Source organism: Canis aureus, chromosome 3 (assembly GCF_053574225.1).
Source record: "Canis aureus isolate CA01 chromosome 3, VMU_Caureus_v.1.0, whole genome shotgun sequence".
Taxonomy (NCBI): Eukaryota; Metazoa; Chordata; class Mammalia; order Carnivora; family Canidae; genus Canis; species Canis aureus.
The window spans coordinates 86,088,056-86,114,301 of NC_135613.1; the positions used below are offsets into that span (position 1 = coordinate 86,088,056).

The 26,246-nt window shown below is 49.0% G+C and overlaps 1 protein-coding gene across 8 annotated transcripts in view; it reads left to right on the forward strand.

Moving 5' to 3' along the window:
- The window catches only part of NTM (neurotrimin), a 942,893-nt gene that overhangs the window by 529,501 nt on the left and 387,146 nt on the right, over positions 1-26,246 (forward strand). For 4 of the 8 annotated variants that reach the window (XM_077894211.1, XM_077894212.1, XM_077894217.1 and 1 more), the window contains exon 2: positions 7,906-7,990. In XM_077894211.1, the coding sequence (XP_077750337.1) occupies positions 7,906-7,990 (85 nt within the window). Of the gene's footprint in view, positions 1-7,751; positions 7,991-26,246 lie in introns of those variants that run through there. The other 4 variants (XM_077894213.1, XM_077894214.1, XM_077894218.1 and 1 more) reach the window with 3 other exon arrangements.

A 26,246-nucleotide genomic window follows, 5' to 3' on the forward strand; every position in this document is an offset into this window, starting at 1 on the left:
AGTTGGAAGGGCCCTTGGAAGTCACCTAAACCAAACTCTTCCTTTGGAAGCAAAGCGGAAGTGACTTGAGCACCCTCATGCAGCCAGCAGGTGGCAGGTGATACCGTGGACCCCCGCCCCACCCGGAGCCTCCGTCTTACTCTAGGGGTTGACTTTCGAAAGGGCATTGCCCCTTTAGAGGCATTAGAAGGCATTAGATCTTCTCAAAGACCCATACATGAAGAAGCTGCTGGTGCTTTTGACAATTAAAAATTCAGAAAAGAAACTTAAAAAACTCAAAAAAAGCACCTTACCTGAGGTGACCGAAGGATGGCTTGAGTTGAGACTAGAACCCAGATCTTTTGGTTTAGAAGATCATATTTACAGAGTGTCACCTTCAGCAAAAAGTACAACTGAGCCTGTGTGTTTTCGACCAATTGTTTGTCTCTTCTGTTGCTGCCCTTGGCTGGCGAGCAAGGAGTAAGACCACGAAAGAAAATGCAGAGGAGAAATTAAAGAGAGAAATAAGTAAAAGGCAATTGTTTGGGGAGAAAGCAATGCAGGGGTCGAGGCAAGCCACGTTCCTCTGACAGTAAGTTTGGGTAGAAGGTCCCAAGCTGGGGGCTGGTGAGCTTGTCATTCAGAGGGCTCTTCTCTATGAGAAACCACAACCTGACTCTGGCGGGGTTGCATCCTGTGGATGTCAGAACCGGCGTCCGTCTGTGCACGTGGACCCCTCGCTCCCTTCTACAGAGGGAAGGAGGCCAGCCCTGAAGCACTGTGGTGGGGTGTTCAACAGTAGAAATCAGGAAAGATGAGGCCAGCACAGGATATTATCATCACATGATGAGTCTAAGATCTAGACCTGAGAAGGCTTTGGATTCAGCCATCAGGCTCGTAGGAATTCAATGAAGGCCATGAAGTTTCCTGGAAGGAGTGGAAGGAGTTGAAGGAAGTCAGAGGCGATCGCTCACTTAATGATGGGACAGAGGGCTCTCGTCTTTTGTTCAGGTTCTTTCGTTATGTTTCAGTTACATGTGGGAGCACGACGAATAAAAGTTCACAGGCTGCCCCATGAAGAGAAAGCCCTACCCTGTTTCTCAAGCACAGACTGTTTCCCACAGGCCTGTATTCTGTGTGCTTTTGCAGAACACTGAGGCCAACATGCTCCGGGGGGAACTGGGGGGCCACCCTCTTCCTGGCCCCATTTGAAGGCCAAGCTACTTCCCCATTATAAGCACATCTCAGCACGACGTGTCTGCTGTCTCCATGATGGAGATGGACCTCAGGATCTGGACGCTGGTGGTGTTCACAGGTCTGTGCTCGGTAGGCTTCCCCTGGGTTGTCTGCATGAAGACCAGGCCCAGCGTCCTTCTGTCCCAGTCGGTCCCGCGTAGAAGCACAGGGGTGCCCGCCACGGGACCCCCTGCAGTGTGTGCCATAGGCCTTTGCCTGACTCTTTACATCTATTGTCTTGTTTCTTCATCAACCACTGCTTGTAGTGGGCACCACTGTTGCCGTTATTTTACAGGTGAGGTCATTTCCCCAAAGTCAAGGTCTCACAGCTGGTGATGAAGAGGATGAGTGTCTGACTGATTCCAGAGCCCATGGTCCTTCTTCATTGATAACTTTGTACTGAAAAAAAAAAAAATCAGTAAGTGAATGAAGCTTGGGAAATCATGGTCAGTGCCTGGAGATCTGGACAGGCTAAGGGGTCAAAGGGATTCCCAGGGGGAGGTATCTTCCAGCTTGCTTTCCTTAGCATGGAGAATGTTCTCAAGGGCTTGCGGGGAGCGTGGGGTGGAGTTCGTTATAACTTCAGACTCGTGAATATAAATCCGGGTAAGAGCACTGCCAGACCTGGTCACCTAGACTGTAAGCAAATCAAAGGCAGGGGCTATGCCTTCCGTGTGCGTATCCGTAACTACAACGAGATTCCTGCTCCATGCGAGCAAGTCTACCCATCGCTGTTTACTGAATACACTGAAACCCGTGGAATAATGGGATTCCCAGAGGTCCTCAGAGGGGGGATGGCATCCCTTCTTCACTAGTTCTCTCTCTTGCCCACAGAAGTAGCAGCCGAAGGAGTTATTTTACTAGTCGGCGCTGATGCAGTGTCCTTACCTGACGCATATGGCAGAGAGGAGCCGGGCATCCCGAGTCCTGGTTCTGGGTTACCAGTTATCCCCGTTCTGTCCCCACGGTAATGACTTCTCCCTCCTGGGTTGGATCCTCCACTTCTGAAATAAGTGGTTCATACAAAATATCTTCCAAGGGCCCCTCTGACCATATCACCGTGTGGTTCTGTGAATCCAGGGTCTCATCAGGATCCAAATCCTATCTGCCCCCAAAGAATTCTGCTCTTGGCTTGGTGAGCATCTGGCTTTTGCGTTCATGGCTCTTTGATTTTAATCGCTCATTGTGCTCTTCCTCACTTTTCTGTCTACCTCCCAATTATTCTTCCAACCATCCCTCCCCTTCATGTACCTCTTAGAAAGTTGCACGGCTTTCCAAGTCTGTAGATAGCCTGACCTTTGCCACTTCTTACCACACTCCTTTTCCATTCTCTCTATTCGTGACCCTTTTTTTCTCCTCGGGGCCTTCACCCCCTTCTTCAAGTTGCTCTTTTGCTCCATCTGTTGAAATCCTAACATGCCGGACTCTAGCCCAGATGAACAATGACTGTATTTTGATCTTGAATTCGTATTGGTGGGAAAGAATAGCGAGTATTTTTGCAGCTTCCAGCCCATCCCTGCTGCCCTGGAGGCGGCTCTTTATCCAGACCCGCTCTGCCCTTCCTGATGGGACCTTTCGGGGTCTACTACGGGCCTCACCACTCCCACTGCCCTGCATTTCTCATCTCGCTGCCTGCGCTCCTGTTTGGAATCTCCACCAGGAGAGGGGGGCCTTTAGCCTTTTTAGAGAAGGAGAAGCAGAACTGGCATTTCTTAAGCTAGTGCTCTTCTTTTGGTCTTTTGTGTGCGTGGAATATTCATGGCTCTTCAGCTAACCCCGGCTGTGGCTGGCTGTAGGTAACACAGAGTAAAACAAAAACAACAGCTGATTTTCCCTTTCACTGGGAATTTCTCTCCTGTTTCAACCCTGCTCTGGTGTTGGATGCTACTGCTGCCAGGAGTCACTCTGTACTCCTGTCTCCTCACCTGCCTGCCAGCTCCCCAGGGTCTGCAGGCAAAGCTCCCCCCACCCCACCCCGCCCCTCCTTTGCAGTCACTGGATCAGTAAAGGGAGTATGATTGCTTTCTTTTGCTCAGTGTGTGTGTGTGTGTGTGTGTGTGTCTGTGTGTGTGTGTGTGTGTCTGTGAGCTTGAAAGGCATTGTCCTATAGATATTTTTATAACCTGAAGCAATTACAGCTGTCAGCACAGAGACAAGATGTGACAAGTTGATTTATGTGTACAGTATACGTGTATGCGGGAGGAAGGGGAGGAAGGAGAGGGAGATGGGGGGAAGAAGGTGGAGGTGGGCGCTTGTTAGGATGCTGCTTTCCAGGAGGCAGAAAGGAAGTTGTTTCTATAAAGAACACAAATAATGAAATTGCTCTGACTGTCATCCCCTTTTCATTAACTCGGATATGCTGGGAAAAATAAAATAAATCCAGCAGTTTTTATGAAGCACGAGATGGGATATAAGATAAGCCACTAAGTGTTGGTTATATTTAGGGATTAGGGGATGGGCAGGGAGTTGACATATGACTTGGAGCTTCATCTATTCAAACAACTTCATTAACAAGTTCGAATGAAATGGATTTTGCCTTGTTAATTGCGCAGGCGTCTCTGGTCCTTCACGGCTTCCTAAACTTCTAGTTTTGGGTAAAGTTTGGGTCCCTGGGCCCAGAGAGCAGGTAGGAGGTTGCAGGTGGTTTTGCTCCCTGCACCCTGAGCTTAAACTGAGCTCTGCTGGGTCTCCTGCCAGATGCTGTAGCTCAGCACCCTCCCTTCAGGGCCGGAGACTAAGATGGTTTGACTGTCTCAGATCAATGGCATGCAGACTGGTATAAACCGAACATCTTAAAGAACCCCTATGAAGAATTATTTTCCTGCCCAGTCATAATAATGAAGTGGCGGCAGGCAAAATGTATTAATAAAGCATCTTCCACCTTAAATGGATTTCTAAGTATTTTCCTGTAGAGTTAATCATGTATGTAGGTCTCTCGGGAAGGCCGGTTGTTGTCATTATCCACATTCCCAGATGCAAAAACTAATGCTCATTTGTACCTACCTGGGAATTAGATGCAAGAGCCGGGACTAGAATTTATTATGAAAGGAATCATCCCTGCCATTCCCAGGCCTGTAGGGAAATGACTCCAAAACCCAGAATGAATCCCTCTTCCTGCTCCACCACTGTAATTACTTCCAGCTGAGGTGGTGAGGAGGTGTGTACACAGAGGGATGGGGGGCACGAGGGGCAGGTACAGTGGATAGATGATTAGAGGTAACTCCTTGGCTTTAGGGGAAGCAGAACCCCAAATTCAGTAGATTATGAGTCAACAAACACAATCTCACTCTTTACTTACTAGTTCCAGAGTTTCCCATTGTAAAATGGACATAGGATAGGGTCTTGCAAGAAGGGACTGATGCAAAAATAGGTTTTTCTTTTCTTTATTTTTTTCTTTCAAAAATATAAACAATACTCTCTTGCTTTCCACAGAGGCCCCTGTGTTGTTGTTGTTTTTGCTTTTGTTGTTGTTGTTGTTTCCTGATAGAAAAGTCACGTGCTGCAGCCGTAAGACGACAATTGATTTTTTTGGTGCTATACATCAAATGGTCCCCACTGGCTAAAAGTAGCAGATGGGTTTCCCTGAGAAGTTAATCTCAGGAGAAATCACCAGAGATGAGGGAAAAAAAGTGGCCTTAATGATGGATTAATTGAGATCTTCAGTGTAAAGTTGCTCAACTTTTCTGGCTGATCACTTTCTGACCAACTATTAAAAGAGAAAAGCACGTCTGCTCAGTCTGTCTTTGTTAGCCTGGAGTATGGCTCCCGCATCTGCAAACCCTGCCCCTGTCCCTACCAATCTAGAGTAGGGAGTATGAGGGGCAAGATGCTTGTTTCATCTCTAACATGTGTGTTACCTACTTGTAAGTGGTGGTTACGACCTGCAAGGTGTGAGGATTTTCTGGCACCAGGGCTCTAATAGTTAAAAACAATTCAGTCTTTTTTTGGTGTTGACCAGATGGCTTTTGGGAAGAAGTCTTTCTGTTACTTAACAACTGTTGAATAAAACCAGCTTCCTGGTTGGATCTGATAGAAAATCAACAGGGGAGACCTAAAGTCACTGTTGGTGATTATGGTAAAGTCTCCCCAGGGAGAATCTGGGTCAGTGGAAGAGGCTCAGATCTGGAAGTCCCTGGGGAGAGATTATGCTAGTGTGGGCACTGGCACTGTGGTGTGGGCTGGGCTGCTCTGGGCTCCTCCCTCCAGCAGGGGCCAGGCCCCCGGAAGGAGAATGTACATTCTGTCAAAGTTGGACTTAAGGGGTGAAATTAAAATGTAGGTATGTGGGGACCCACCAGCAGCCAGAGAGGAGAAGTGATAGGAGCTGAGGCAAATCCTGTTTCTCCCTGAGTTTCAGGAATTCAAAAAAACACACCTCGTTAGATGAAATCAGCCCTGCAAAGACTGTGCAACCCAGGGAACTTGGGAGTCTGCAGTATAAATAAAGCAAGTGGCTCACACTCATTCCTCTGAATGAGCACTTTTGCAGGGCTAGCATCTTTTAATGTGGACCAAATAAGAATTAAGTGTGCTAAGTTAGTGTGGGACCTTGACCAAAATTTTTTTTAAAGATTTTATTTATTTATTCATGAAAGATAGAGAGAGAGAGAGAGAGAGAGAGAGAGGCAGAGACACAGGCAGAGGGAGAAGCAGGGTCCATGCAGGGAGCCTGATGCGGGACTGTATCCCGGGTCTCCAGGGTCAAGCCCTGGGCCCAAGGTAGATGCTAAACCGCTGAGCCACCCAGGCTGCCCCTTGACCAACATTTTGATGCGGTCTTGCCAGTTGCACACACGAAGGGGCTTCTGTGATTTTGCATTAACTTTATAAGTGGAGGATATTCTCCGTGGAGAATGGTGGTGCGGAGTCGAGCTTCCTTGGTGGGAGGGGTGGGGGCCTGGGTGGGCGTTGACTCTGGAAGAAGAATGCGATTCCCTCCCGAAGCAGCATCCTCCCCACGCGCTCCAAATCCCCTCTAAATGCTAATGGAATGAATCTGATGACTGTAAAGGTGCAGGCGAGCGTGCTGCGGGGGGTTCCTTCCCTAGTTAATGAGTTTGTGACCCTTCCAGGAGGTGTCTTGGGCTTGTTAGGGCGGCCTGGTAACTTTGCCTTGCTGCTTCCTCTGCAAGTGGCAGGTCTTGGAGGGAGGGGAGGGGAGGGGAGGGGGAGGGCGGCGGGAAAGGGTTGGAATCCTGGCGGGGGCCGGGGCCGGGGCCGGGGCACCGCGCGGCGCCGCAGGGGTTAAGGCGCGCCCCGCGCCCCAGGAGCGCCCCGGGAGCCCCGCCCGCCCGCCCGCCCGCCCGCCGCGGCCCGGGGAGAGGGGAGAGGGGAGAGGGGAGAGGGGAGAGGGGAGAGGGGAGAGGGGAGAGCGGCGCTGACCGCCCCGCCGCTGCCATGACAACCCGGGGCCGGGCCCGCGCGTCGGGGCCGCTCCCGGGAGGGGGAGCGCGGGCCGGGGGCGGCGGCTGAGCCATCCGCGCGGTGCGGGCCCCGCTGCGCCCCGCCGTCCGCAGCGAGCGAGCGGGAGCCGCGAGGGAGCCGCGAGGGACGCCGCGGCGCTGGGCCTGGGACGTCCCCGAGTTGGCGGCGCGGCTGCCGCAGGAGCCCGGGCGCACCCCGCGCAGCCCCGCCGGCCGCCTCCGCCCGCGCCGCTCTGCACCTTGGCCATTGTTCCGGATTGTTTTCCTGCCGGCGCTCCCGCCTCCGAAACTTAACGGAGAAAGTGTCGGATCCCACCCCGCCGCCGCCGCCAGCAGCCCCCGGCGGACCCAGGCGCCTGCGGACCGGCTCCGGGGAGCGGGCTCGGACCCACGCCCCGTCCCCCTGCACCTGCTGCCCCCCACCCCCCCCCCCGGCGTGGACCGAGGCACCTGCGGACCAGCCCCAGGGAGCCGGCTGGGACCCAGCCCCCGTCGCCCCCCTGCACCTGCTGACCTCCCCCCACCCCGTCACCACCACCCCCGGCGTGGACTGAGACACCTGCGGACTAGCTCCGGGGAGCCGGCTCGGACCCACGCCCCGTCCCCCCCTCCCCCCGTGCACCTGCTGCCCGCCCCCCCCCCCTTGCTGCCACCCCCGGCGTGGACTGAGACACCTGCGAACCAGCCCCGGGGAGCGGGCTCGGACCGACGCCCGTCTCCCTCCTGCACCTGCTGCCCCCCCCCCCCCCCGCCGCCGCGGCTGCAAAGTGCTCCCTCCACTCCCAAGTGCCATGTCGGAGCTGCGAGCGCGAAGAAGCGGCTCCTGAGACGCGCCCGCGCCTCCGCACCTGCCCGGCGCCTGCTGGCCCCCGGCCCGGGCCGCCCCGAGGAGGAGGAGGAGGAGGAGGAGGAGGAGGAGGAGGAGGAGGAGGAGGAGGACGCGGAGGACGCCCCCTTCCATGCGCCCCGCGGACGCCGGCGGTCCGAGGCCCGGTCCGGGGGAGGAGTCCTGAGCCTCGCAGGCGGCTGCGCGCTCTCCGCCTCGCGCGCCCCTCGGCCGCCGCGGGGTCCCTGCCGGGTCCCGAGCCCGCGCCCTCGCCCCGCCCGCCGCCCGCGCCCGCCCGGGGTGGGGGGTGTGCGCGCCGCCGCCGCCGCCGGAGCCCCGGGAAGCCGCGGCCGTCGAGGATGGGGGTCTGTGGGCACCTGCTCCTGCCCTGGAAGTGCCTCGTGGTCGTGTCTCTCAGGCTGCTGTTCCTTGTGCCCACAGGAGTGCCCGTGCGCAGCGGAGATGCCACCTTCCCCAAAGCCATGGACAACGTGACGGTCCGGCAGGGGGAGAGCGCCACCCTCAGGTAGGGAGCTGCCTTCCTTGCGTGGATCAGGGCGCTGTGCCCGGGCTGCGGGAGGACAGGGGCAGGGGTGCAGGTGCGCGCGCCGCGGGAGCAGCCGGCGCGGGGGCCGCAGGTGCACCGGCCCAGCGCGCTGCCCCAGGAGCCTGGCGCTGTTAGGGGGACGCTCCCAGGTCGGGAGGTGAGCCTTTCCCCCCAAAAAAGTGGCCTCTTTGCCCCGGGACTTGGTAAGCACGAGGGGCGGCAGAGGCAGGGGGTCGCTGAGGTCGAGGACTGTGGCCTGGTGGCCGTGGTGACTGGGGACCTGCAGCGAGCAGAGCAGTCGCTCTGAAGTTAATGAGTCCCGAAGGAGGAGTGGTGAATGCCTGCACTCTGGGCGCCCCCGGGCGCGGGGTGGTGGTGGTCCTGGTGGTGGTCGTGGTGGTGGTGGCCGTGGCCAGGGGGCTCCTGTGCACCTGCACAGCTGCCCTTGTGTCCTGGGCCGATGACGGGTCTGGGCTCTCCTGGGCTGCCTTCATGCCAGGAGCCGGTGGGCTGCAGGACATGCTTGTCTAAACATGGCTCTCTGAGACTGAAGTCATGGAGATGAGTCTGATTTGTCCACGGAAACATGTCATGTACTCTGGTGAGCTGTTCTCTCTCGGTGCTCCGACCGCGGATGCCGTGCACAACTCCTCTCCCGAGCAGATTGCAGATTTCAGCGCTGAGTTGGGTCCTGATTGGCTTGGGGGGTTGGGGGGGGGCGGCTAAGGCTCGCAGAGACTGAAGAGGAGAAGGAGAGTCGTGGCTCTGTCTTGCATGAGGTGGGACGAGGCTGCGTCCCTGATTACCCTGTCCGCTGGCGCGTCAACTCCGTCTCCAGTGTCTACGGAGGTGCACCACTCAGGAGAGGGGCGCAGAGGAGTAGTGACTATGATGGAAAATCTCACTCTCTGGAATTTTAGGAAGAGTCCGCGTGAGGTAGAAGTTAAGAAGGTTCACGCGAAGAGTAATTCTCTGCCTGTCTTTGATGTAACGTGCCCTCTTACATAAAGTTTTCCAAGCTGGGCTGTGGAGCCGGCTGCCAGGCAGCAAGGCAGTAATCCTCTCCCTCGCATGTGAAGACCCTTGGAAGGATGCTGTTGGTGCTGGTGCCCATTGTTTTGCCCCTGGTGACTGTTCTTCTAAAATTGCATTGTTTGTGGATGGCACCCTTAAGGAGATACCCGCAGGACAGAAAATGTTGAGGAGGGGCTACGGGCAGTACAGGGCAGACTTGTCAGGACATTGCCACGGGAAGCTGTGATTTAAGGACCCACACAAGGCCTACAGGCATCCAGTGCCTTTGGGGAGCCAACCTCCATGGCCCGAGTGAATTCCTAGTTTCTCATTGGTTCAGCAAAGCCACCTCTTCCATGAAGGCCTGTAGGGACTGTTTTGGACAAAGGTTAAGTATCTAACTGCCTCCCCCCCCCACCCCCAGAATGACTGTATCTGCTTTACAAGGGGATTTCACCGAGCTCTAGAAATGCTGTGATTTCCGGCTGCTTAATGAGAGATAGAGACATGAAGCCCTAACAGTGCAATGATGACTTAAGTGTTCTCTGGTTGTTCCCTTTGTCCCTGACCCTTAGCTCCAAACCGTTGTCCCCGGGAGATGAGACAGAGACATCCTCACATGGAGAACATTTTAGGAACAGACGGGGTGGTATTTTCAATGAGAAGGTGGAAGGTAATCAGCCAGGTAGAGGTTTGCAGGTAGAGAAGTAGCAAAGGAGCCCTGGCAGACAGTGGCCCCACATCATAGGGACAGTGAGGGGGGTCGGGTGAGTCAGGATCTGGTCTCAGCCCCTCGAGGCTCATGAGAACCCAGAGTCCCTGGAGAGTGACTAAATGCAGGAGATGCTGAGCCAGGGCATGGGCCTCAGTTAGGAGCAGTTTCTCCTTAAAATTGCATTATCACGTACTGGCTGCTTCTCTTTATCTTTCCTTCCATGCCTTTCTTGCTCGCTCTGGGCCTCCTGTCCCTGTCCTTTTCACACACTCATGTCTGTTTGCATTTTCACATCTGCTCTGGTCTTGTTTGGGAGAAAGTGGAATATGGTGGGGCTTCCTCTCTAGACCCAACCCTACCGTGGCATGAAAAGGCCCTCCTAGAACACCTCCTGCCATTCTGTGCCATTCTGTGCCAGCCCCTGGGACTCAGTGTCTAACCGAGATGCAGGAGGAAGACTGTTCCAGTGGATGGAGCCCCACAGGGCAGGGATTAGAGGAGCTAGGATGTGGCCTCTGGCCATGGGAATGATTGGGGATGTGAATCTGGCAGCAGGTGTAGCAGATGACTTGCACGCGGATGCTCATACCTCTGCAGGATGACCTTCATTCTTCTCAGGCTCTCATGCACTAGAGCAAGTGCGGTCCACCATGTTGGGGTGAACTTTTGTGGACTTCCAGCCCTTGAATTCTCAAGCATAGCCTCCGTACTGTGTAATTCTGTGCCCAAAGAAGCAAATAGGAATTTGTATTCATAAAAATGGCTACATTTGCACATAACATGACTCTGGGTTGTAGGAGTCCATTGGCTCCAAGCTCTGGGGTTTTTGGGTTTTGGTTTTGTTTTTTGTTGCTCTTTGTGTGTTTATGTGGATCTTTTCTTGTTCTTCCCTCTTTCCCTTCCTCTTACCCTCCATTCCTTCTTCCTTCCTTCCTTTATTTTCTTTTTCTTTCTCTTTCTTTCTTTCTTTCTTTCTTTCTTTCTTTCTTTCTTTCTTTCTTTTTCTTTCTTTCTTTCTTTCTTTCTCTCTTTCTTTCTTTCTTTCTTTCTTTCTTTCTTTCTTTCCTTCCTTCCTTCTTTCTTTCTCTTCTTTCTTTCTTTCTTTCTTTCTTTCTTTCTTTCTTCTCTTTCTTTCTTTCTTTCTTTCTTTCTTTCTTTCTTTCTTTCTCTTTCTTTCTTCTTTTTTTCTTTCTTCTTTCTTCTTCTTCTTTCTTTTTTTCAGCATTTGACCAAGCTACACAGAATACAAGTCCAGAGGCCCCAGGCACCTGTGCTCTGCCCTGGAGAGCCGCCCTATCCATATTGCGGTGGCTGACCATGAGGGCCATGTAGTTTACTTCTCAGCCAGCAGAGGACTTTTTTGCTTTGGTTTCATGTTATTCTGCTTTGTTCTCACCAGTTTCATTTTTTGAAGATCTCTTCTAGTCCCCAAAGAACAAATGCTTCAGCAGCAGATTCTAATGTGAGGAAACTTTTAAAAATGTTTTATTTCATCCAATTAGTGCTAACGATCCTTGTGGAGGTATTGGGAAACCTTTCACCCAACCGTGGCATTGACAGCCTGAAAGGAATCGCAAACAATTTGCAATCTCCCACCCTCTCTGCCCTCCTGCTGCTAGTCTGTATGCATATATTTTTTTAAGAGGGTGAGGTTATGTAGAACAGAATGTGCAGTAATAAGAACATGAACCAAGGTTTAGGGAGCACTTGCTCTGTGTCCGGGAGAATTCTGGTTTGCATAGTATCTCACCAGTTGTCCTGCTCCATGGTATTCACATTCAGCCCTAATAAAGACTCTGTGGTGTAGGTGCTGTTCGCATCCCCATTTTACACATGAGGAAATCGAGGCATGGAGAGTTTCCATCGTTCGATTCAGGTTGCACAGATAGGAAGTTTTGAAGCCAGCAACGAGGTGCGAGTAACAATAATGTCAATAAAATGAGTAGTGCTGTGGGCGATCCACGGGTTCCTGTGTGTGTTAACTATTTTGTATGCATAGTGACATTTAATGTTTACAACAACTCTCTGAAATGCAGGTCATTATCTCAACTTGGTGGCTGAGGAAGTGAAGGTCTGAAGAGAGGAATTTAGGTAAAATCAGACAAATAGCAAGTGGCAGGGCTGGGACACTGACTCAGGGCTGATTTTGCGCACCAGGGAGTCGAGTCCCTACTGCGTTCTGAGTTCTAACTCCGTGCTGATACTGAGTTACTGAGTGTCTCCTCTGCTCACATTGGCTTAGACCCTCTCCTGCAATGTGGAACTTTCTGTGTTCTTTCTTCTCGTGCATTGGGGGGCAGCTAGTGCTTGGAAAGCAGAGATGGTGCCTTATAATGCCATGAGCACTGTGGACTCCCTCGTGTTTACTCAACAGATAAGATGAATGAGGACAAAACGTAAATATCCCCCGGCCTGAGTTCAATTGGTCTCTTTACCGCATTTCTCTAGCATCATGCCTTAAAATACAGCTGTGGTCAACCAGCAAGGATTTATTAAGAGGCTCTTACGTGAAGGGCCCTGAGCTGGGTTTTGGGATGTGAAAAGACATGAGGTTTGGACTTCATACTCCGGGGCCTTGAGTCCAACTCAAAAGGTGGTAACGGTGGACAAAGAGGTAACGGGCAGGTGAGGCAGCATGTGCCCACGAGCCAATGGGTGTATGTATGTGTATGTGTGATCAGAAAAGAGTTTCCTGTCTCCGAGTGGGGCGGGCCTGGGTCCTCTATGGGAATACTGAAGAAGGAGTGAGGGGCAGGAGAGCCTGAGGTGCCCAGCTGTGTGGATGTCATTAACTGGAGACCTCCACTAAGTGTCCACCTGTTGCCTGGCAATCCCGACAAATGTGTTTCCTGCCGTCATATATTCCCCCAATGAGGTAACAGCTAGTAAAAAGATTTATTTCATTGAGATCATCTGGTAAGAGAGTATCAGAGCCTGAGCTTTACCTTCTGTCACTTATCTAGACTGCAGGCTTTGCCACAGAAAAAAAAAAAAAATTGGATGAGTTAAGAAGAAAAGATCTGATAAATGTCCAAGATTGAAGTCGGATTTTGATATAGCAACTCCATGGAATAGCACAGAATAATGTGTTTTTGAAATTTGAGAAAACCCAGGGAGTGCCCTTCTACACGTCGGAAGCTGTGGCACCTTATTCGTATCATGTCAAGCACTTAGCATTTCACTGTATAGCAGATGGGTTCTCCCTTTGTCTCTCCAGCCAGCCCATGGCCTCTTGAGGGCAGAGCTATGCCTTCTTCATGTCTGTATCCCAACACCCAGCCCAGGGCTCGGCCCGTGGTTTTTGCTCATAAAGTCAGAGCGGCCATCCGGCCTGTCTGTCTGCTCTGGACATCCTGGCCTTTTCTCTACCTCATCAGCTTGGGAAACAAATTCTTGCTGCAGGGCCCTTCTACTTGTCTCCATGGACAGTTGGTTATCATTTTGGCCTCCACTCAGGTGGAAGCCCGTCACTAGAGCCTTTACCCAAATCAGAATAACCCCTACCACCCCACCCGTCCGTCGCACACCAGCGTATCATCTGGGTTGTGTTTTTCTTTCTTCAGGGCAGGCATCCGTATCTGAAGTGTTCCTAGTCGTATGTTTGGTTGTGTGTTTGTGATCTGTCCTCCCCAACCACACTGTGACGTTCTGGAGAACAGGTACCTGCCCTGTCTCATTCAGCACTGTGTGTAACCAGTGCTGGGCCGAGAGAAGGTGCCCAGGAAATAGTTGTTGCAGGAGTGATTGAAGGCAGTCTGAAATCACCGTCTCCTCCTCCTTGCCCCGGGTTGTCCTATGTCGTCCTTGCCCTGGACGTGTGACTGGCTCGCTGTCATTTCTGCCCAGGCCGCCCAGCTGTGTGAGGTTGCTCTTGAGGAGATACAACGCACACCAGCGATCGGGCTGGTGTCTTTCTGCCAGGGACACAGATGGACTGCGTCATTTGTCGGCTGCTTCATAGCTGCACCCAGGACGCGTGCCTCTTCCTGCCAGGCCACTGCCCTACCCGGGCCCCAAGCCTTTGAAGAAATGCTCCTCTCTGACGAAGGATTCAACCCCAGGTGGACCTCGGGGAAATTAGCATTTTCAAGATAAAGAGGGGGACAGAAAGGCACCTCCCGGCCCATCCTTCTTTCTCTCTCTTTGGAGTTGGCTGCCAGTGGTGGTCTCGTGGTGTAGCGATCGATCTGTTCTTTATGAGTTAACTCGTTCAGAATAGCAATGCCGCTCAGGAAGCCTGGGCTGTTCTGCTTGCCCTGCCTCCTCCCTGGATGGACCACTGTGTGCTCACCTCCGGGGCTTGCCAGGCATCCAGCCTGTGGCCTTGTGGCTCAGAAGATCATGGACATATGGGGTTGTGCAGGGAAGCTCCTGGAAGCCTACTCAGTCTTTTGAGGAGCCAAAAACTATAATGGGAAAACTAAAAACCCAACCAGGCACGGGGCAGAAGGAGAAGGAGCATGCCAATTGTCATGGGCACCTGGCGAAGGGCACAGAGGGACGGCCTGGCCCTCCTGCATGCCTCACCTACAAGCACCTTGTAGAAATGTTTCTTTTGAGTTTGAAGGGATTGCAGAGACTGGGGAGTTGAGCCACTGGTTCTTGCAGACAATGAGGGTAGTGACCATCAGTCTTGCACAGAGATGCCTTCCAGAAGGGTGAGGTGGTTCCCCACGTGGCCATGAGCTCTCGTGTGGGGCTACCTGTGCCTGAAAGAGAGCCGCCGTTCCCTACTAAGTGCCAGAGCATCTGCTGACAGCGTCGCGACAGTCAGCTAGCATTTGTCACTGTGCTCACTCCTCACTGCCGGTCGTGTCTGGCACTGACGCCTGTGTTTTTAGCCTTCGGCCCCACCCCTGATTCCATCTGGGACAGCTCTGCTCACTGTATCAGGCTCCATGCTCAGCCCTCTACGAGCAGGGTCTTCTTTAATCCTGAGAGCTGCTCCACGAGGTGGGTGCGATTATTATTCTGATTTTACAGATCAGGAAACCAAAGCATGGAGAAGAGTGAGGCATTTTCCCAGATCACACAGTCAGATGGTGGCTGAGTCTGGAGCTTGGAACCAGTTTTGTCTGACTCGAAGCTGGATCTTTTTTTGTACCACAGGGCTTCTCTCATTCCTTCTTTGCTTCAGGGCCAGGGGGGGCTCCTTCTAGAAACCAGGTGAATTTGGTTTCTTCTCCTTGTCCTGGAGCGTTAAGAATCTCCTTTCTTGAAGTATTTTAGGAATAAGGTATTTGGAGTGTTTAAGCTTTTGTGGCATGGAGATGCGGAGACATGGAGAGTGACCTGGCTGGCCTCTACAAGTTCCTTCTCGTTACACAACCCTAGAATCTCCCTAGTTGGTTCAGAGTCAGTCTATTCCAGGTTCTCCCACCAATCTTTTGCTTCTGAAATGAGTAGACTTGGACTCTCTCATGGGGAGTTAGCAAATCTTCAAACATCATCATGTATTTCTCTGGCCTGGGATATTGAACAAATTGAGGTAGAAACACAGTTCTGTGAGGACCCCACAAGCCAGTGTACCTAGGTGCCCTGGTAGTGGGAGGCAGAGTGGGTGAGACCTTGACCCATAAACTTCCTTCTTCGTTTTACTAGAGGTAAGACCACTGGCATCTCTCACTATGGGAGAATCTTGAAAAAATGTATGATTGATGTTAATGGCATATTTACTCTCTTAGGTTCAAGTCTCCACAGATGGGTAAAATAAAGCATTATCCTTCCAATATATTTTTTTAAAGATTTTATTTATTTATTCATGAGAGATACACAGAGAGTGAGAGGCAGAGACACAGGCAGAGGGAGAAGCAGGCTCCACGCAGTGAGCCCGATGTGGGACTCGATCCTGGGACTCCAGGATCAGGCCCTGGGCCGAAGGCAGGTGCTACACCACTGAGCCACCCAGGGATCCCCTATCCTTCCAATATTTGAGGTTACTTTGCTTCCTTGGGAAAAGCTTGAGGAGTCTCCGTTCTGCATGATTGATTACTGATAAAAAATTAACGACACAATTAACATCACAGAGATGGTCAAATAGTAGTGTATTTAGGAAAGTAGGAACTGGGTGGGTTTAGGATGCAATTTCCAAATTGCACATGTGCACCAAGGAGGAGGAGGAGGCAATAGGAATGTTTCATGGGAGTGCGATGTCGGAGGTGAAGATTTCCGATAAAGACCTCACTAACTCAGATTCTAGTAGGAGTGGTATGTTGGAAAGAAAACTGGGAGACAGGATTCCGCTAAGCCTGGCTCAAGCACCGTGTCTGTGAGCTGTCAGACAAAAGTTTTTAATATCTCTGTGTAAAGAGGATGGTTATGCCCTACCTCAAGGGGTTATTTTGGGTTAAAATGAAATAATACACATAAAGTTTGGTGTAAGACTATTTCTCTCTTTCTCGCCGTAGGTATATACATATGCACCCATATATATGTATGCATATTTATATATAAAATTCACACCTTTGGCACTTTTCATTATAAACTGTTGCAGCATAAACACCCATGTACCTTCACTCTGATTGATATACCCGGTCTTGCTTCTGAAAGGTCTACAAAGAGAGGAATGCCTCTCCACCCACTGGTAATTGTACTTTTGTGTGTTTCTCTACACATCCGTTTAGATCCTAGGACTCTTCTCCAGTTCAAATAATTTCTTGCACTGTTTTATTTCTGACAGGGAGTGAGAAGAAAGCTATTTCTTTATTTTTCATAACAAGATTGTTGCATAGCAAGTTCTGACAGTTCATGGCTCTAAAGATGAATTTCCTACCAAAAAAAAAAAATTTAAAAAAAAAAAAAAAAGCCTTACAGAAGACTCCGTAGAGGCAGGTTCTCTGAAACAAATAGTTGGTCAGGAGTTCATGTGTAGATTTAGGATTAGTAGAGTTTTTTGTTGTTGTTGTTGTTGTTTTGTTTTGTTTTGTTTTGTTTTCCCCTTGGAAGACTGATTTTTCCATGATAATTACATTGGAGTCAACTAGCAAATAGAAGTAGGGATGCCATGCCTTAGCCTGTGTTTGGTGGCGGTGGTGGTGGTGAAGCCTTCTGTTTCTAATATTCTCTGATTGGAAACTTTCCATTCATTCACATCTCTTATGCATTACGAGGCCAGCTCAGGGGATGCACAGTGATGGTGAAAATTGAGAAGGAAGTCTCTCTGCAATTGGTAAATTTTCTTCTGTTCAAGTCTGGGGTAAGACCAGTGTCCCTGGCATTAGAAAGTGATCACAGAAATCCCCAATGAAAGTGCAAAAACAGTCCTTTTCACTTCAACTGTATGCCATGGAGCGAAAACTAATTTAAGTTATAGATAGAAGTCTCATCCTTTCCCTATCTGGTTTTCCCAAATCTCTTTGATTGACATGGTTGAGTTATTTGGGGTTATTTGGGCATGTTTGACCAACTTGCTCTCTTCTCAGTGTGAGATGCTTTGGCTCAGAAAGCTTTGGGGGTTTAGATTTATCTTATAAGATGAACGTATGAAATAATCTTACAGTCTTGCTGATGGATTTTTTTAAGTAATATAATTTTTAATGAAAAAAGCATCAACCACAAGACTGAGGGAAAATGACAAAACTGAAATCAACCATCAGATAAAGCTTTGTTGGCCACAAGAAGGCAAACAGAGATACGTTTGTATGAAGATAATTTCTTGGTCTTCTCTGGCTTTCAAAGAGGCTATAATGGAGCTGATGAGTGGAAAAGTGTACTCACACTCAGAATAATCATCTTTGGACAAATTTACTCATCAAGCAAGCTCAATCCAAAATAATCCTAACCCGTCAAAAGCTATGAGGAAGTAAGTTGGATAGAGAATACATGCAAATTCCTTTTCACTTGGTGCAGTTGTTATATGTGAAAGCTGGAAAGAATTGTATTTTGTTGTGGGTTGAATTGTGCTTCCCACCAAAACGAGAATAAAAAGAAGGAAAGGAAGGAAGACGGGGGAGGGAAAGAAAAAGGAAAACAAAAGATATGTAGAAGCCCCAACATCCAGTACCTCGTAATGTGATCTTGTTTGGAAATAGGGTCATCACAAAGGTAACTAATGAGGTTAAGATGAGATGGCGCTGGAGTGAAGGGAGCCCCTGACCCAGCATAGCTGGCATCCTTGTCAGAGGAGGGCCATGGAGACACACAGTAGACACACAGGGAAAATGCCATATGGTGATGAAGGCCAAGGTTGGGGTTATGCAGTTGTCAGTCAAGGAATGCCAAAGATTGTCAGTGAGCCACCCGAAGGAAAAGGCAGGAAAGGATTCTCTCCTACAGGTTTCACAGGGAGCGTGGCCCTGCCAGCACCTTGATTTCAGACTTCTGGCCCCTTGAACTGCGAGGCAATAAATATCTGTCGTTTTAAGCCATCCAGTTTGTTATAACAGCCCCAGGAAGCACATGGACTAGGAGAAAGAAATGATAAAGGAATAATTCTCTTGAATAATCATCATATATAAAGGACCGGTGAAAAGCCAGGTGAGACCACCCCGTCACCCACTGTGACTCAAGCCACCGCAGTCCACAGAGGAGATGTCAGAGCTCTGATTGTCCTTGGCATGGCTGTTCCCCTCCTCGTCGTGATGACCACCCAAGCCCTCCCCTACAAGTATCTGGGAGGCTGAGGTGGAGCAGAGCTGTACTGAGGGATCATGACCCTCTTTTTCCTAAGAGACCATCAGGACAAGCCCTAGTGTTTCCGTGTCTCAGTGACCTCTGCCACCCCAGAAGTCAAAGCCCTCCTGCTGCGCCGGGTCGTGTGTCATTGTCTAGATTCCTACCTAACAGTCCTGTACTTCCAGTGACCTGAACCGACTGAAGACTTCCCTCTAATCCTCTAAACCTTTCTACTGTCTGAGCTTCGTTATCTGTCATCAGCAAAATCCCTAGGTTGCCAGTCTTTTTCCTGAACGTTCTCTCTCTCTCTCTCTCTATCTCTATCTATCTCTATATCTATCTATCTATCTATCTATCTATCTATCTATCTATCTATCTATCTATCTTTTTGGCTTAAGCTTGAACTGTGGCTGTTTCCTGAGTTATTTCTCTTCCTAGAGTCATGTCGACACTGGGTGTTTTTCTCCTATGTACTGTTTACTGTGAGCCCTGGACTTCTCCTTGCTACTCATTGTGGCTTCTGGACATTCTTTGTCTTTCTCCAAATCCCCACTTGTGTTGTGAGTTTGCCATGAGGCTGTGTCACCCACAGCCGTTCTTGCTGTGGCCCTCTGCTCTGCCCTCAGCAGGTGCTCCCGGGAGAGCACCAGACCATAGATCCTAGTGCTAATCCTCAGCTTTGCTTTTATGGCTCTAATGTGTCTTGTCTGTCTTTCTCTTTTTCTTTCTTTCCCTCTTTTCCCTCTTTCTTCTTTCCCCCTTCCTTCCTTCCTTCCTTCCTTCCTTCCTTCCTTCCTTCCTTCCTTCCTTCCTTCCTTCCTTTCTCTTTCTTTCTTTCTTTCTTTCTTTCTTTTCTTTCTTTCTTTCTTTCTTCTTTCTCTTTCTCTCTCTCTCTCTCTCTCTCTCTCTCTCTCTCTCTCTCTTTCTTTCCTTGGCTCAGACATTTCAAACTCAAAGCCACCAGCCAGAGCTCTTGATACCAGCCTCATCTAACCCACCTCCATCCAACAGCTTGATCTTTTCCTCCTTGTCTGACCTGATCCTAGGAATGGGCACCATCATTCAGCCAACTGCTCAAGCCTCACACTCAAAGGATCTCTATTTTTTCTTTCTCTTTTATGCTCCACCTGATGCATCAATACATCTTGTTTGCCTTTACTTTTAAGATACCTCTTTTCTAAAGTTTTGTTTGTTTGTTTGCTTATTTATTACTGATGTTCAATTTGCCAACATATAGAATAACACCCAGTGCTCATCCCGTCAAGTGCCCACCTCAGTGTCCATCACCCAGTTACCCCCACCCCCCGCCCACCTCCCTTTCCACCACTCCTAGTTCGTTTCCCAGAGTTAGGAGTCTTTCATGTTCTGTCTCCCTTTCTGGTATTTCCCACTCATTTTTTCTCCTTTCCCCTTTATTCCCTTTCACTATTTTTTATATTCCCCAAATGAATGAGACCATATAGTTTGTCCTTCTCCAACTGACTTATTTCACTCAGCATAATACCCTCCAGTTCCATCCAGACGATGTTTCACCATCTCAAACTCTACGTCTTTAGTCAGAGCCGCCATCAGCTCCTTCCTGGATTATTCCAGTAGCTTCTCATCTAGTCCTCCTGCTCCCCTGCTGCCCTAGCAGAGGCATGCTCCACCTCCTGGCTCATGTTGTCCTCTAAGAACATACATCAAATCATACCACTCTGTTCACAGCCTCATGGTGGCTTCCAGTATATGTAGGAAGAAATGCAAATACTTGGATGGTATAAAAACTTTGTGTTGCCTGGTGCCTGCCTACCCCTTAGACATCCCTTGTGTCACACCTGCTGCACTTGCAAGGATACCATTCACTGAACTTTTGTGTTGTTCCATGGAGTCACCAGATCACTTCTTGCTGGAGGAAATGCTCTTCCATATGCCAGGACCCACTGCAGTGTTTTATGGCTGGATCTTCATGACATTTGTGCCTCTGCTCAGATACCCCATCCTCAAGGAAGACTTTCCAGACCATGTTGTTTGAGATAACCGTCCCGCCATCCTCCACTTTCCTCTGTTCCCCTACGTGGGTTTAATTTTCTTCATTGCCCTTAACACTCAGAGAATTCTGTTATTTATTCATCTATTATTTATTTATGGCCTCTTCCACTAAAATGTAAGATCCCTAAGGCTACTGACGTTATTGCTCTCATTTATAGCAGCTAAATTATGGCCTGGAACGTGGCGTGTATTAAGAAATGGTTGTCGAGTGAGTGAAAACTTTATAGGAATAATACTAAGCTGTTAATAGTGAAAATTATTTATCTTTCATTAGGAAGAGGGGACTCTGGTTTGTATCTGTATTGGCCGAAGTTTGGGTGTTCCTAAACAGAGGTCAAATCGATGGGGTGTGACCTAACCTGAATTTTGTCTTCCCAGACACTGAGAGGAATAGGAAGTTGGGGGGGGGGCAGTCTCGTCCAGGCAGTGTGACGCACTTCATAAAATCTGCATGTGCAGAGCCTAAAGGACCTTTAAATTTCCATTTTCACAAGAGGTTTTATAGAAAATCTAATAAACACTTGAAAATAAGGATTAGGGCCTATAGCCATGGGGGAAGGGAAGGAAGTGGCACTTAGAAATCAGGCTGTGAGCCTCACTTCTAACACATTATTCCATGTCCATTATGTATTTTTAAAACTTTATTAAGGGAAGTCTACCTTATGGCTACAAAGCATGATGATTGAGAACAGGGTCTGGAGCCAAGCCCCTCTCTGGGTTCAGATCTTGGCTTTGCCACCTCCCAGCTGTGTGACCTTTGGCACATTGATTAACCTCCCTGGGCCTCAGTTTTGTCATTGTTTGATAATAGGAGTGGTGAGCCAGGAGGGAAGGAGGAAGCATTTCGAGCAGCGCCTGGCACTCAGTCAGGGCTAGCCTCCTACGGCAGGGGGAGGATGGAGCATGAAATGGATCTGCTGTGGGCAAATAGAACTGCTTTGAGTCGGGTGACCCCGGGTGCCCTGGAGGCCCATGTTGCTACAAGTCCTGCATCTTTGTGTTGGAATGGTTTTGAAGAGTCTCAGCAAGTGTCATTGTTTTTGGAAGGTGTTGAGTGGCTGAGGGTTGGGGTGACCTGAGTTTCAGTCCCGGCTCTGTCACCACTCACGGTGGGATACTGCGAAGAAAATTAGTGTGTTTCCTAGTTTCCCTGTGTCGGAAATGAGAAGGCAGGGCATGACCCCTACCGCTCGGTTCAGTTCTTACATTTGAGGAAGAAATTGTTCGCTGTTCAAAAATATGGGGGTTGTTTATCCTCCTCCCCAGGTTCAAACCTTGACTCCCATCTCCCAACCTCTTTTGAACGTAGGTGTGGCCACGTGACCAGGGTCTACCCAGAGCAATGTGAGCAAAAGTGATGTGCAATTGGCCCATAAAAATCCCCTGTATGAAATACTTCACGCTGTTCCTTCTTACGCCATCTGGACGTTGATGTCCGAAATTACCTTGGAAGCCCATATCCTATTTGGCAGATGCTCCATCATCGGCCAAGTCACTGAACGCCTCCACAGAGCAGGGCTCCCACCCCCGCCCCGCCAGCTGACCCAGAACCTCGTTTGTGAGATTATTGCACAGAAGGAAAAAATACACTTCCATTGTGATGGGCTTCTGGGATTTTGGAGTTCGTTTGTTACAGTAGCTAGCATGACGCTGCCTAATTCAACTATTGTAATTCATATTTCCTGATTGCAGTTGCATAGAAATACCCAGAATTTTTTTTTAAGTCCAAACTTAAGCACTTATTAAAATTTCTCAGCAAGCCTTTTGGTGATTTTTGCATGTGTCTGAAAGTGGGAACGATGGCCTTTTCAAACTGAAGCCTTAAATGTTTGATTTTCATTTGCTTGACTCTTTACATCTCTGAACCAAGTAAAATGTCTGGTCTACAGAATATGTGAAAACCAGTGACAAAGAAAAGTTTTACCTTGAAGTAAATTAGCACATGTCCATAATGGCTACGACTCGAGACATGGCATAATTAGTGGAAATACCTCTCAGATGACAAATTGCTCATTAATGGCTGGAGGTTTCTTACTTAGTGTAACCTTTTGTGCTAGAGATATTCCAACACTCAGTGTTTTAATTGACACACAGTAAAGAGACAGATGGGATGATTTGTAGGCTTTTTCTTGAAAATGTTGAAGAGAAAGGAGAGAAAACCATTGTCAGAGGTCAGATTTTAGAAGCACGACCAGGTGGTGTGGTAGGAAAGGGTCAGGGGGAGATGATGGAAAGTGTGGAAAGGGAAGAAGGTGGCCAGTTGTGGCAGGGGATCTACAAGGAACGGGGGCGACACAGACGTATAGAGTCAGGGACTGTGTCTTATGCTCCCTGTTGTCTCTGAGTGATGCACAGGGCCTGGCACATAATAGTTGCTTAATGCGTTCTTGGGAAATAAATGGATGAGCTCATTTGTGCCACTTCAGCACCACATCCTATGCATCTTGTACATGTACAGGCACGGTGCCAAGTACTGGGTTCCTTTTGCACAGAGTGATTCTTAATGAGGGGATACCAGGGCTGCAGCTTGTATGAATTGGAAAACAGGTGTCCTGTTCCCGCACGCAACTTGCACAGACCAGTTAGGAATAGGTGCCCCTCCTCCTGTTTGACAAGTCCATCCCTAGGGCTCCCGGTGGGATAGACAGAGCTGTGCTCCTTTAAATCCTTCTACCACTGTCCTTGCGCAGCACACAACCTGTGCAACCGTGCTCGACAGGCCCCAGTCATCACTAAGTAACTAAGTGTACAAACAGTACTTTGTGTGTCGGAAAGCACTATGCCAGAAAGTAAAATGAGTAGAGGAAAGAATAATGTTGGCAGGGGTGTTGGCAGGGTGGGCAGGAGGGTAGTGTGGTCCTGACAGGAATCAGCAGGAGAAACCTCGTAGGCAGAAGAAGCAGCAAGTCTCATGACCTGTTGCAAGACGAGCAAGGCAAAGACAGGTAAAGAGTACGAAGAGGCGCGTGGGCCCTTGCATGCCTGAGACCTAGTGTAACATCCACGTTCAGGAGCAAACTATAGCAGCACGGATTTTTTTAAATCATTCAATCTTTTTTTTTTAAATTTTTTATTGGAGTTCAATTTGCCAACACATAGCATAACACCCAGTGCTCATCCCATCAAGTGCCCCCCTCAGTGCCCATCACCCAGTCACCCCGTCACCCCTTTCACCTCCCCTTCCACCACCCCTTGTTCGTTTCCCAGAATTAGGTGTCTCTCAGGTTCTCTCACCCTCACTGATATTTTCACGCATTTTCTTTCCTTTTCCTTTATTCCCTTTCACTATTTTTTATATTCCCCAAATGAATGAGACCATACAATGTTTGTCCTTCTCCAATTGACTTACTTCACTCAGCATAATACCCTCCAGGTCCATATACGTCAAAGCAAATGGTGGGTATTTGTCGTTTCTAATGGCTGAGGAATATTCCATTGTATACATAGACCACAGCTTCTTTATCCATCATCTTTCGATGGACACCGAGGCTCCTTCCACACTTTGGCTATTGTGGACATTGCTAGTAGCACGGATTTGAGGAGATGAGAAATAAATAAAAATCCCACATAGACAAAGACAACACCGGTGTCGATTTTATCTGTCGTGCGACGTTCCCACGTGGGGAGCGGTTGGGCCATCACAGCTCTGTGGTTTGTGGCAGCCAGTCTCTGGTGCCTCACACACATCCGGCCATATGGGTCTGGTGTTTTCTAGCCGAAATGCCATCCTTCTTTGATCCATTATGCTTTGTCATTGCCATTTATCACATCTGAAAATTATAAACTTTTAAAATCTGCATAATATCCAATTTGATGTTTTACCTGTTGCCATTTCCAGGATATTACATTGTGAAATGAAGCCAGCATTTTATGATCCTGTGTGGATGTGTGTGTGTGTATAAGCAGACACATATTTGGAATTAATGGACTCATAGAAATCAGAGATGGATTAGGCCTAATGAGCTGTTCAGAAGAATTATTTAGTGCATATTTCATATCTCTATTCAGTAATCAAACCTACACACTGCGTATGCTAAGAAGGTGAGGTTTTTACCTTTTTTCTAGTCCTTGGATCATCTCCATGTCTGCCTGAAAATTTAGCATTGTGCCCCTAGAGCATTTTGCACCAACTTTATTAAGCATTCAGTTTGACATTTCCCTGCCCTTAGGGTTATCTTTGGTATTGAGAAAAAATAGTTGCTTTGCTTGTTACCATTAATGTATAATTAGTAATTGGTGCCGGGCTCCAGGGATCCCACTGGGATGCTGGGCGGCTCAGAGCAGGTGGTGGTAGTGGTCGGAGACTGAGTCTGAAAGTGGGAACTCCCAGGCCCATCCAGTCTCTGGGAGACACAGGCCTGACCTTCAGAGTGCACTGAGAGGAAGACGTGGAGAGTCAGCCTAGAGGAGGGGCTCTCTGTATCCGAATTTTTATCCAAAGCAGATGACTTCCCTGCCACCTGCTGTTTTCACCTAAGCTATGCTGGAGCTGGTGACCTACCTGCTGGATGACGTGTGCACGTGGTGGCTGTTGCCCATTCTGCTTCGTACGAGCTCTTTGAGCCTCAGTTTCCAACAGACCTTCAAAATCTAATTCGTAGGGTCACCTGGGTGTCTCGGCGGTTGAGCGTCTGCCTTTGGCTCAGGGCGTGATCCTGGAGACCTGGGATCTAGTCCCATATAGGCCTCCCTGCAGGGAGCCTACTTCTCCCTCTGCCTGGGTCTCTGCCTTTCTCTCTCTGTGTGTCTCTCATGAATAAATAAATAAAATCTTTTTAAAAAAAATCCAGTCACAGTATGGTGTTCCTAACTAACTAAAAGGAGGAATGGAGGGTGGGATATTAGATAGTATGGAAAGGTGGACTTTTTGAAGCTGGAACAGAGATGAAATTAGGGGACTTTGAAGGAAGCCCCAGGGTGGCTTAACACATTGTCAGCCTTCGATCGGCGGATACCTACCTGTGAATTTTCTCTGTGGCTTGTGCAGATATAAGATATAAATACAGATCCTAAACATATATACTCCACTCATGTTAGTCTACAGAAAACACACTAATTGAGAATGACTCTGGAGTGCAGATAAAGGGACTCTGGAGTTGAAACCTCATTTGTGAAATTATTAACCTCTCTGAGCCTTTATTTTCTTATCTGTGAAATGTGGCCGAGTAACACCTCAATACCTACCTGACAGAGTAGTTGTAAGATTGAAATAATAACAACCACAACAAAACACAGCATCATTAGCAGCGTTTACTATGAGCCCTCACATCCTTTAATAATCATAGTTATTTATAATAATTGCACAGGATAACTTATAACATCTCAACTGTTGTGCCTGACATATAATAAGCATTGAACATGTCATCTTCTGTTCATAATACATTCAATTAGGGGGAAAAGGAAGAAGTTAAAACTGTTTATCGCAGCTGGGAGATTGATGGAAAGTAGGCGGCTCCATCTATGTTGTGTCTCTTGCCTGGATTTCTGGGCACAAACCTCTTCTGAGGCTTTCGTAGTTTGTCCCATATTTTGTGCCTTCAGGTGCTCCAGCACACACCCTCCATGGCTCACTTAGCCTGATTGCTTTTCCATACCCTTTTCCCCTGTTCTCTCTTTCTTCTCTCCCAGGTCCAAGACCCTGAAAACCCTGCAAACAGCATAATCTCACCCAAACCTCTTACTCACCCAGGTTTCCATAGTTTATTGTTCATGACCATGCATCATTTGTTCAACAAGTAATTCTTCAACACCTGCTAAGTGTCAAACCTTGTTCTAGACCCTGGGGCACGTGAGGACAACGGACAGAGAAGTGGTTACCTACATGTCAGGGAGTGTTGCACACTCTCAAGAAGAAAGCAAGCA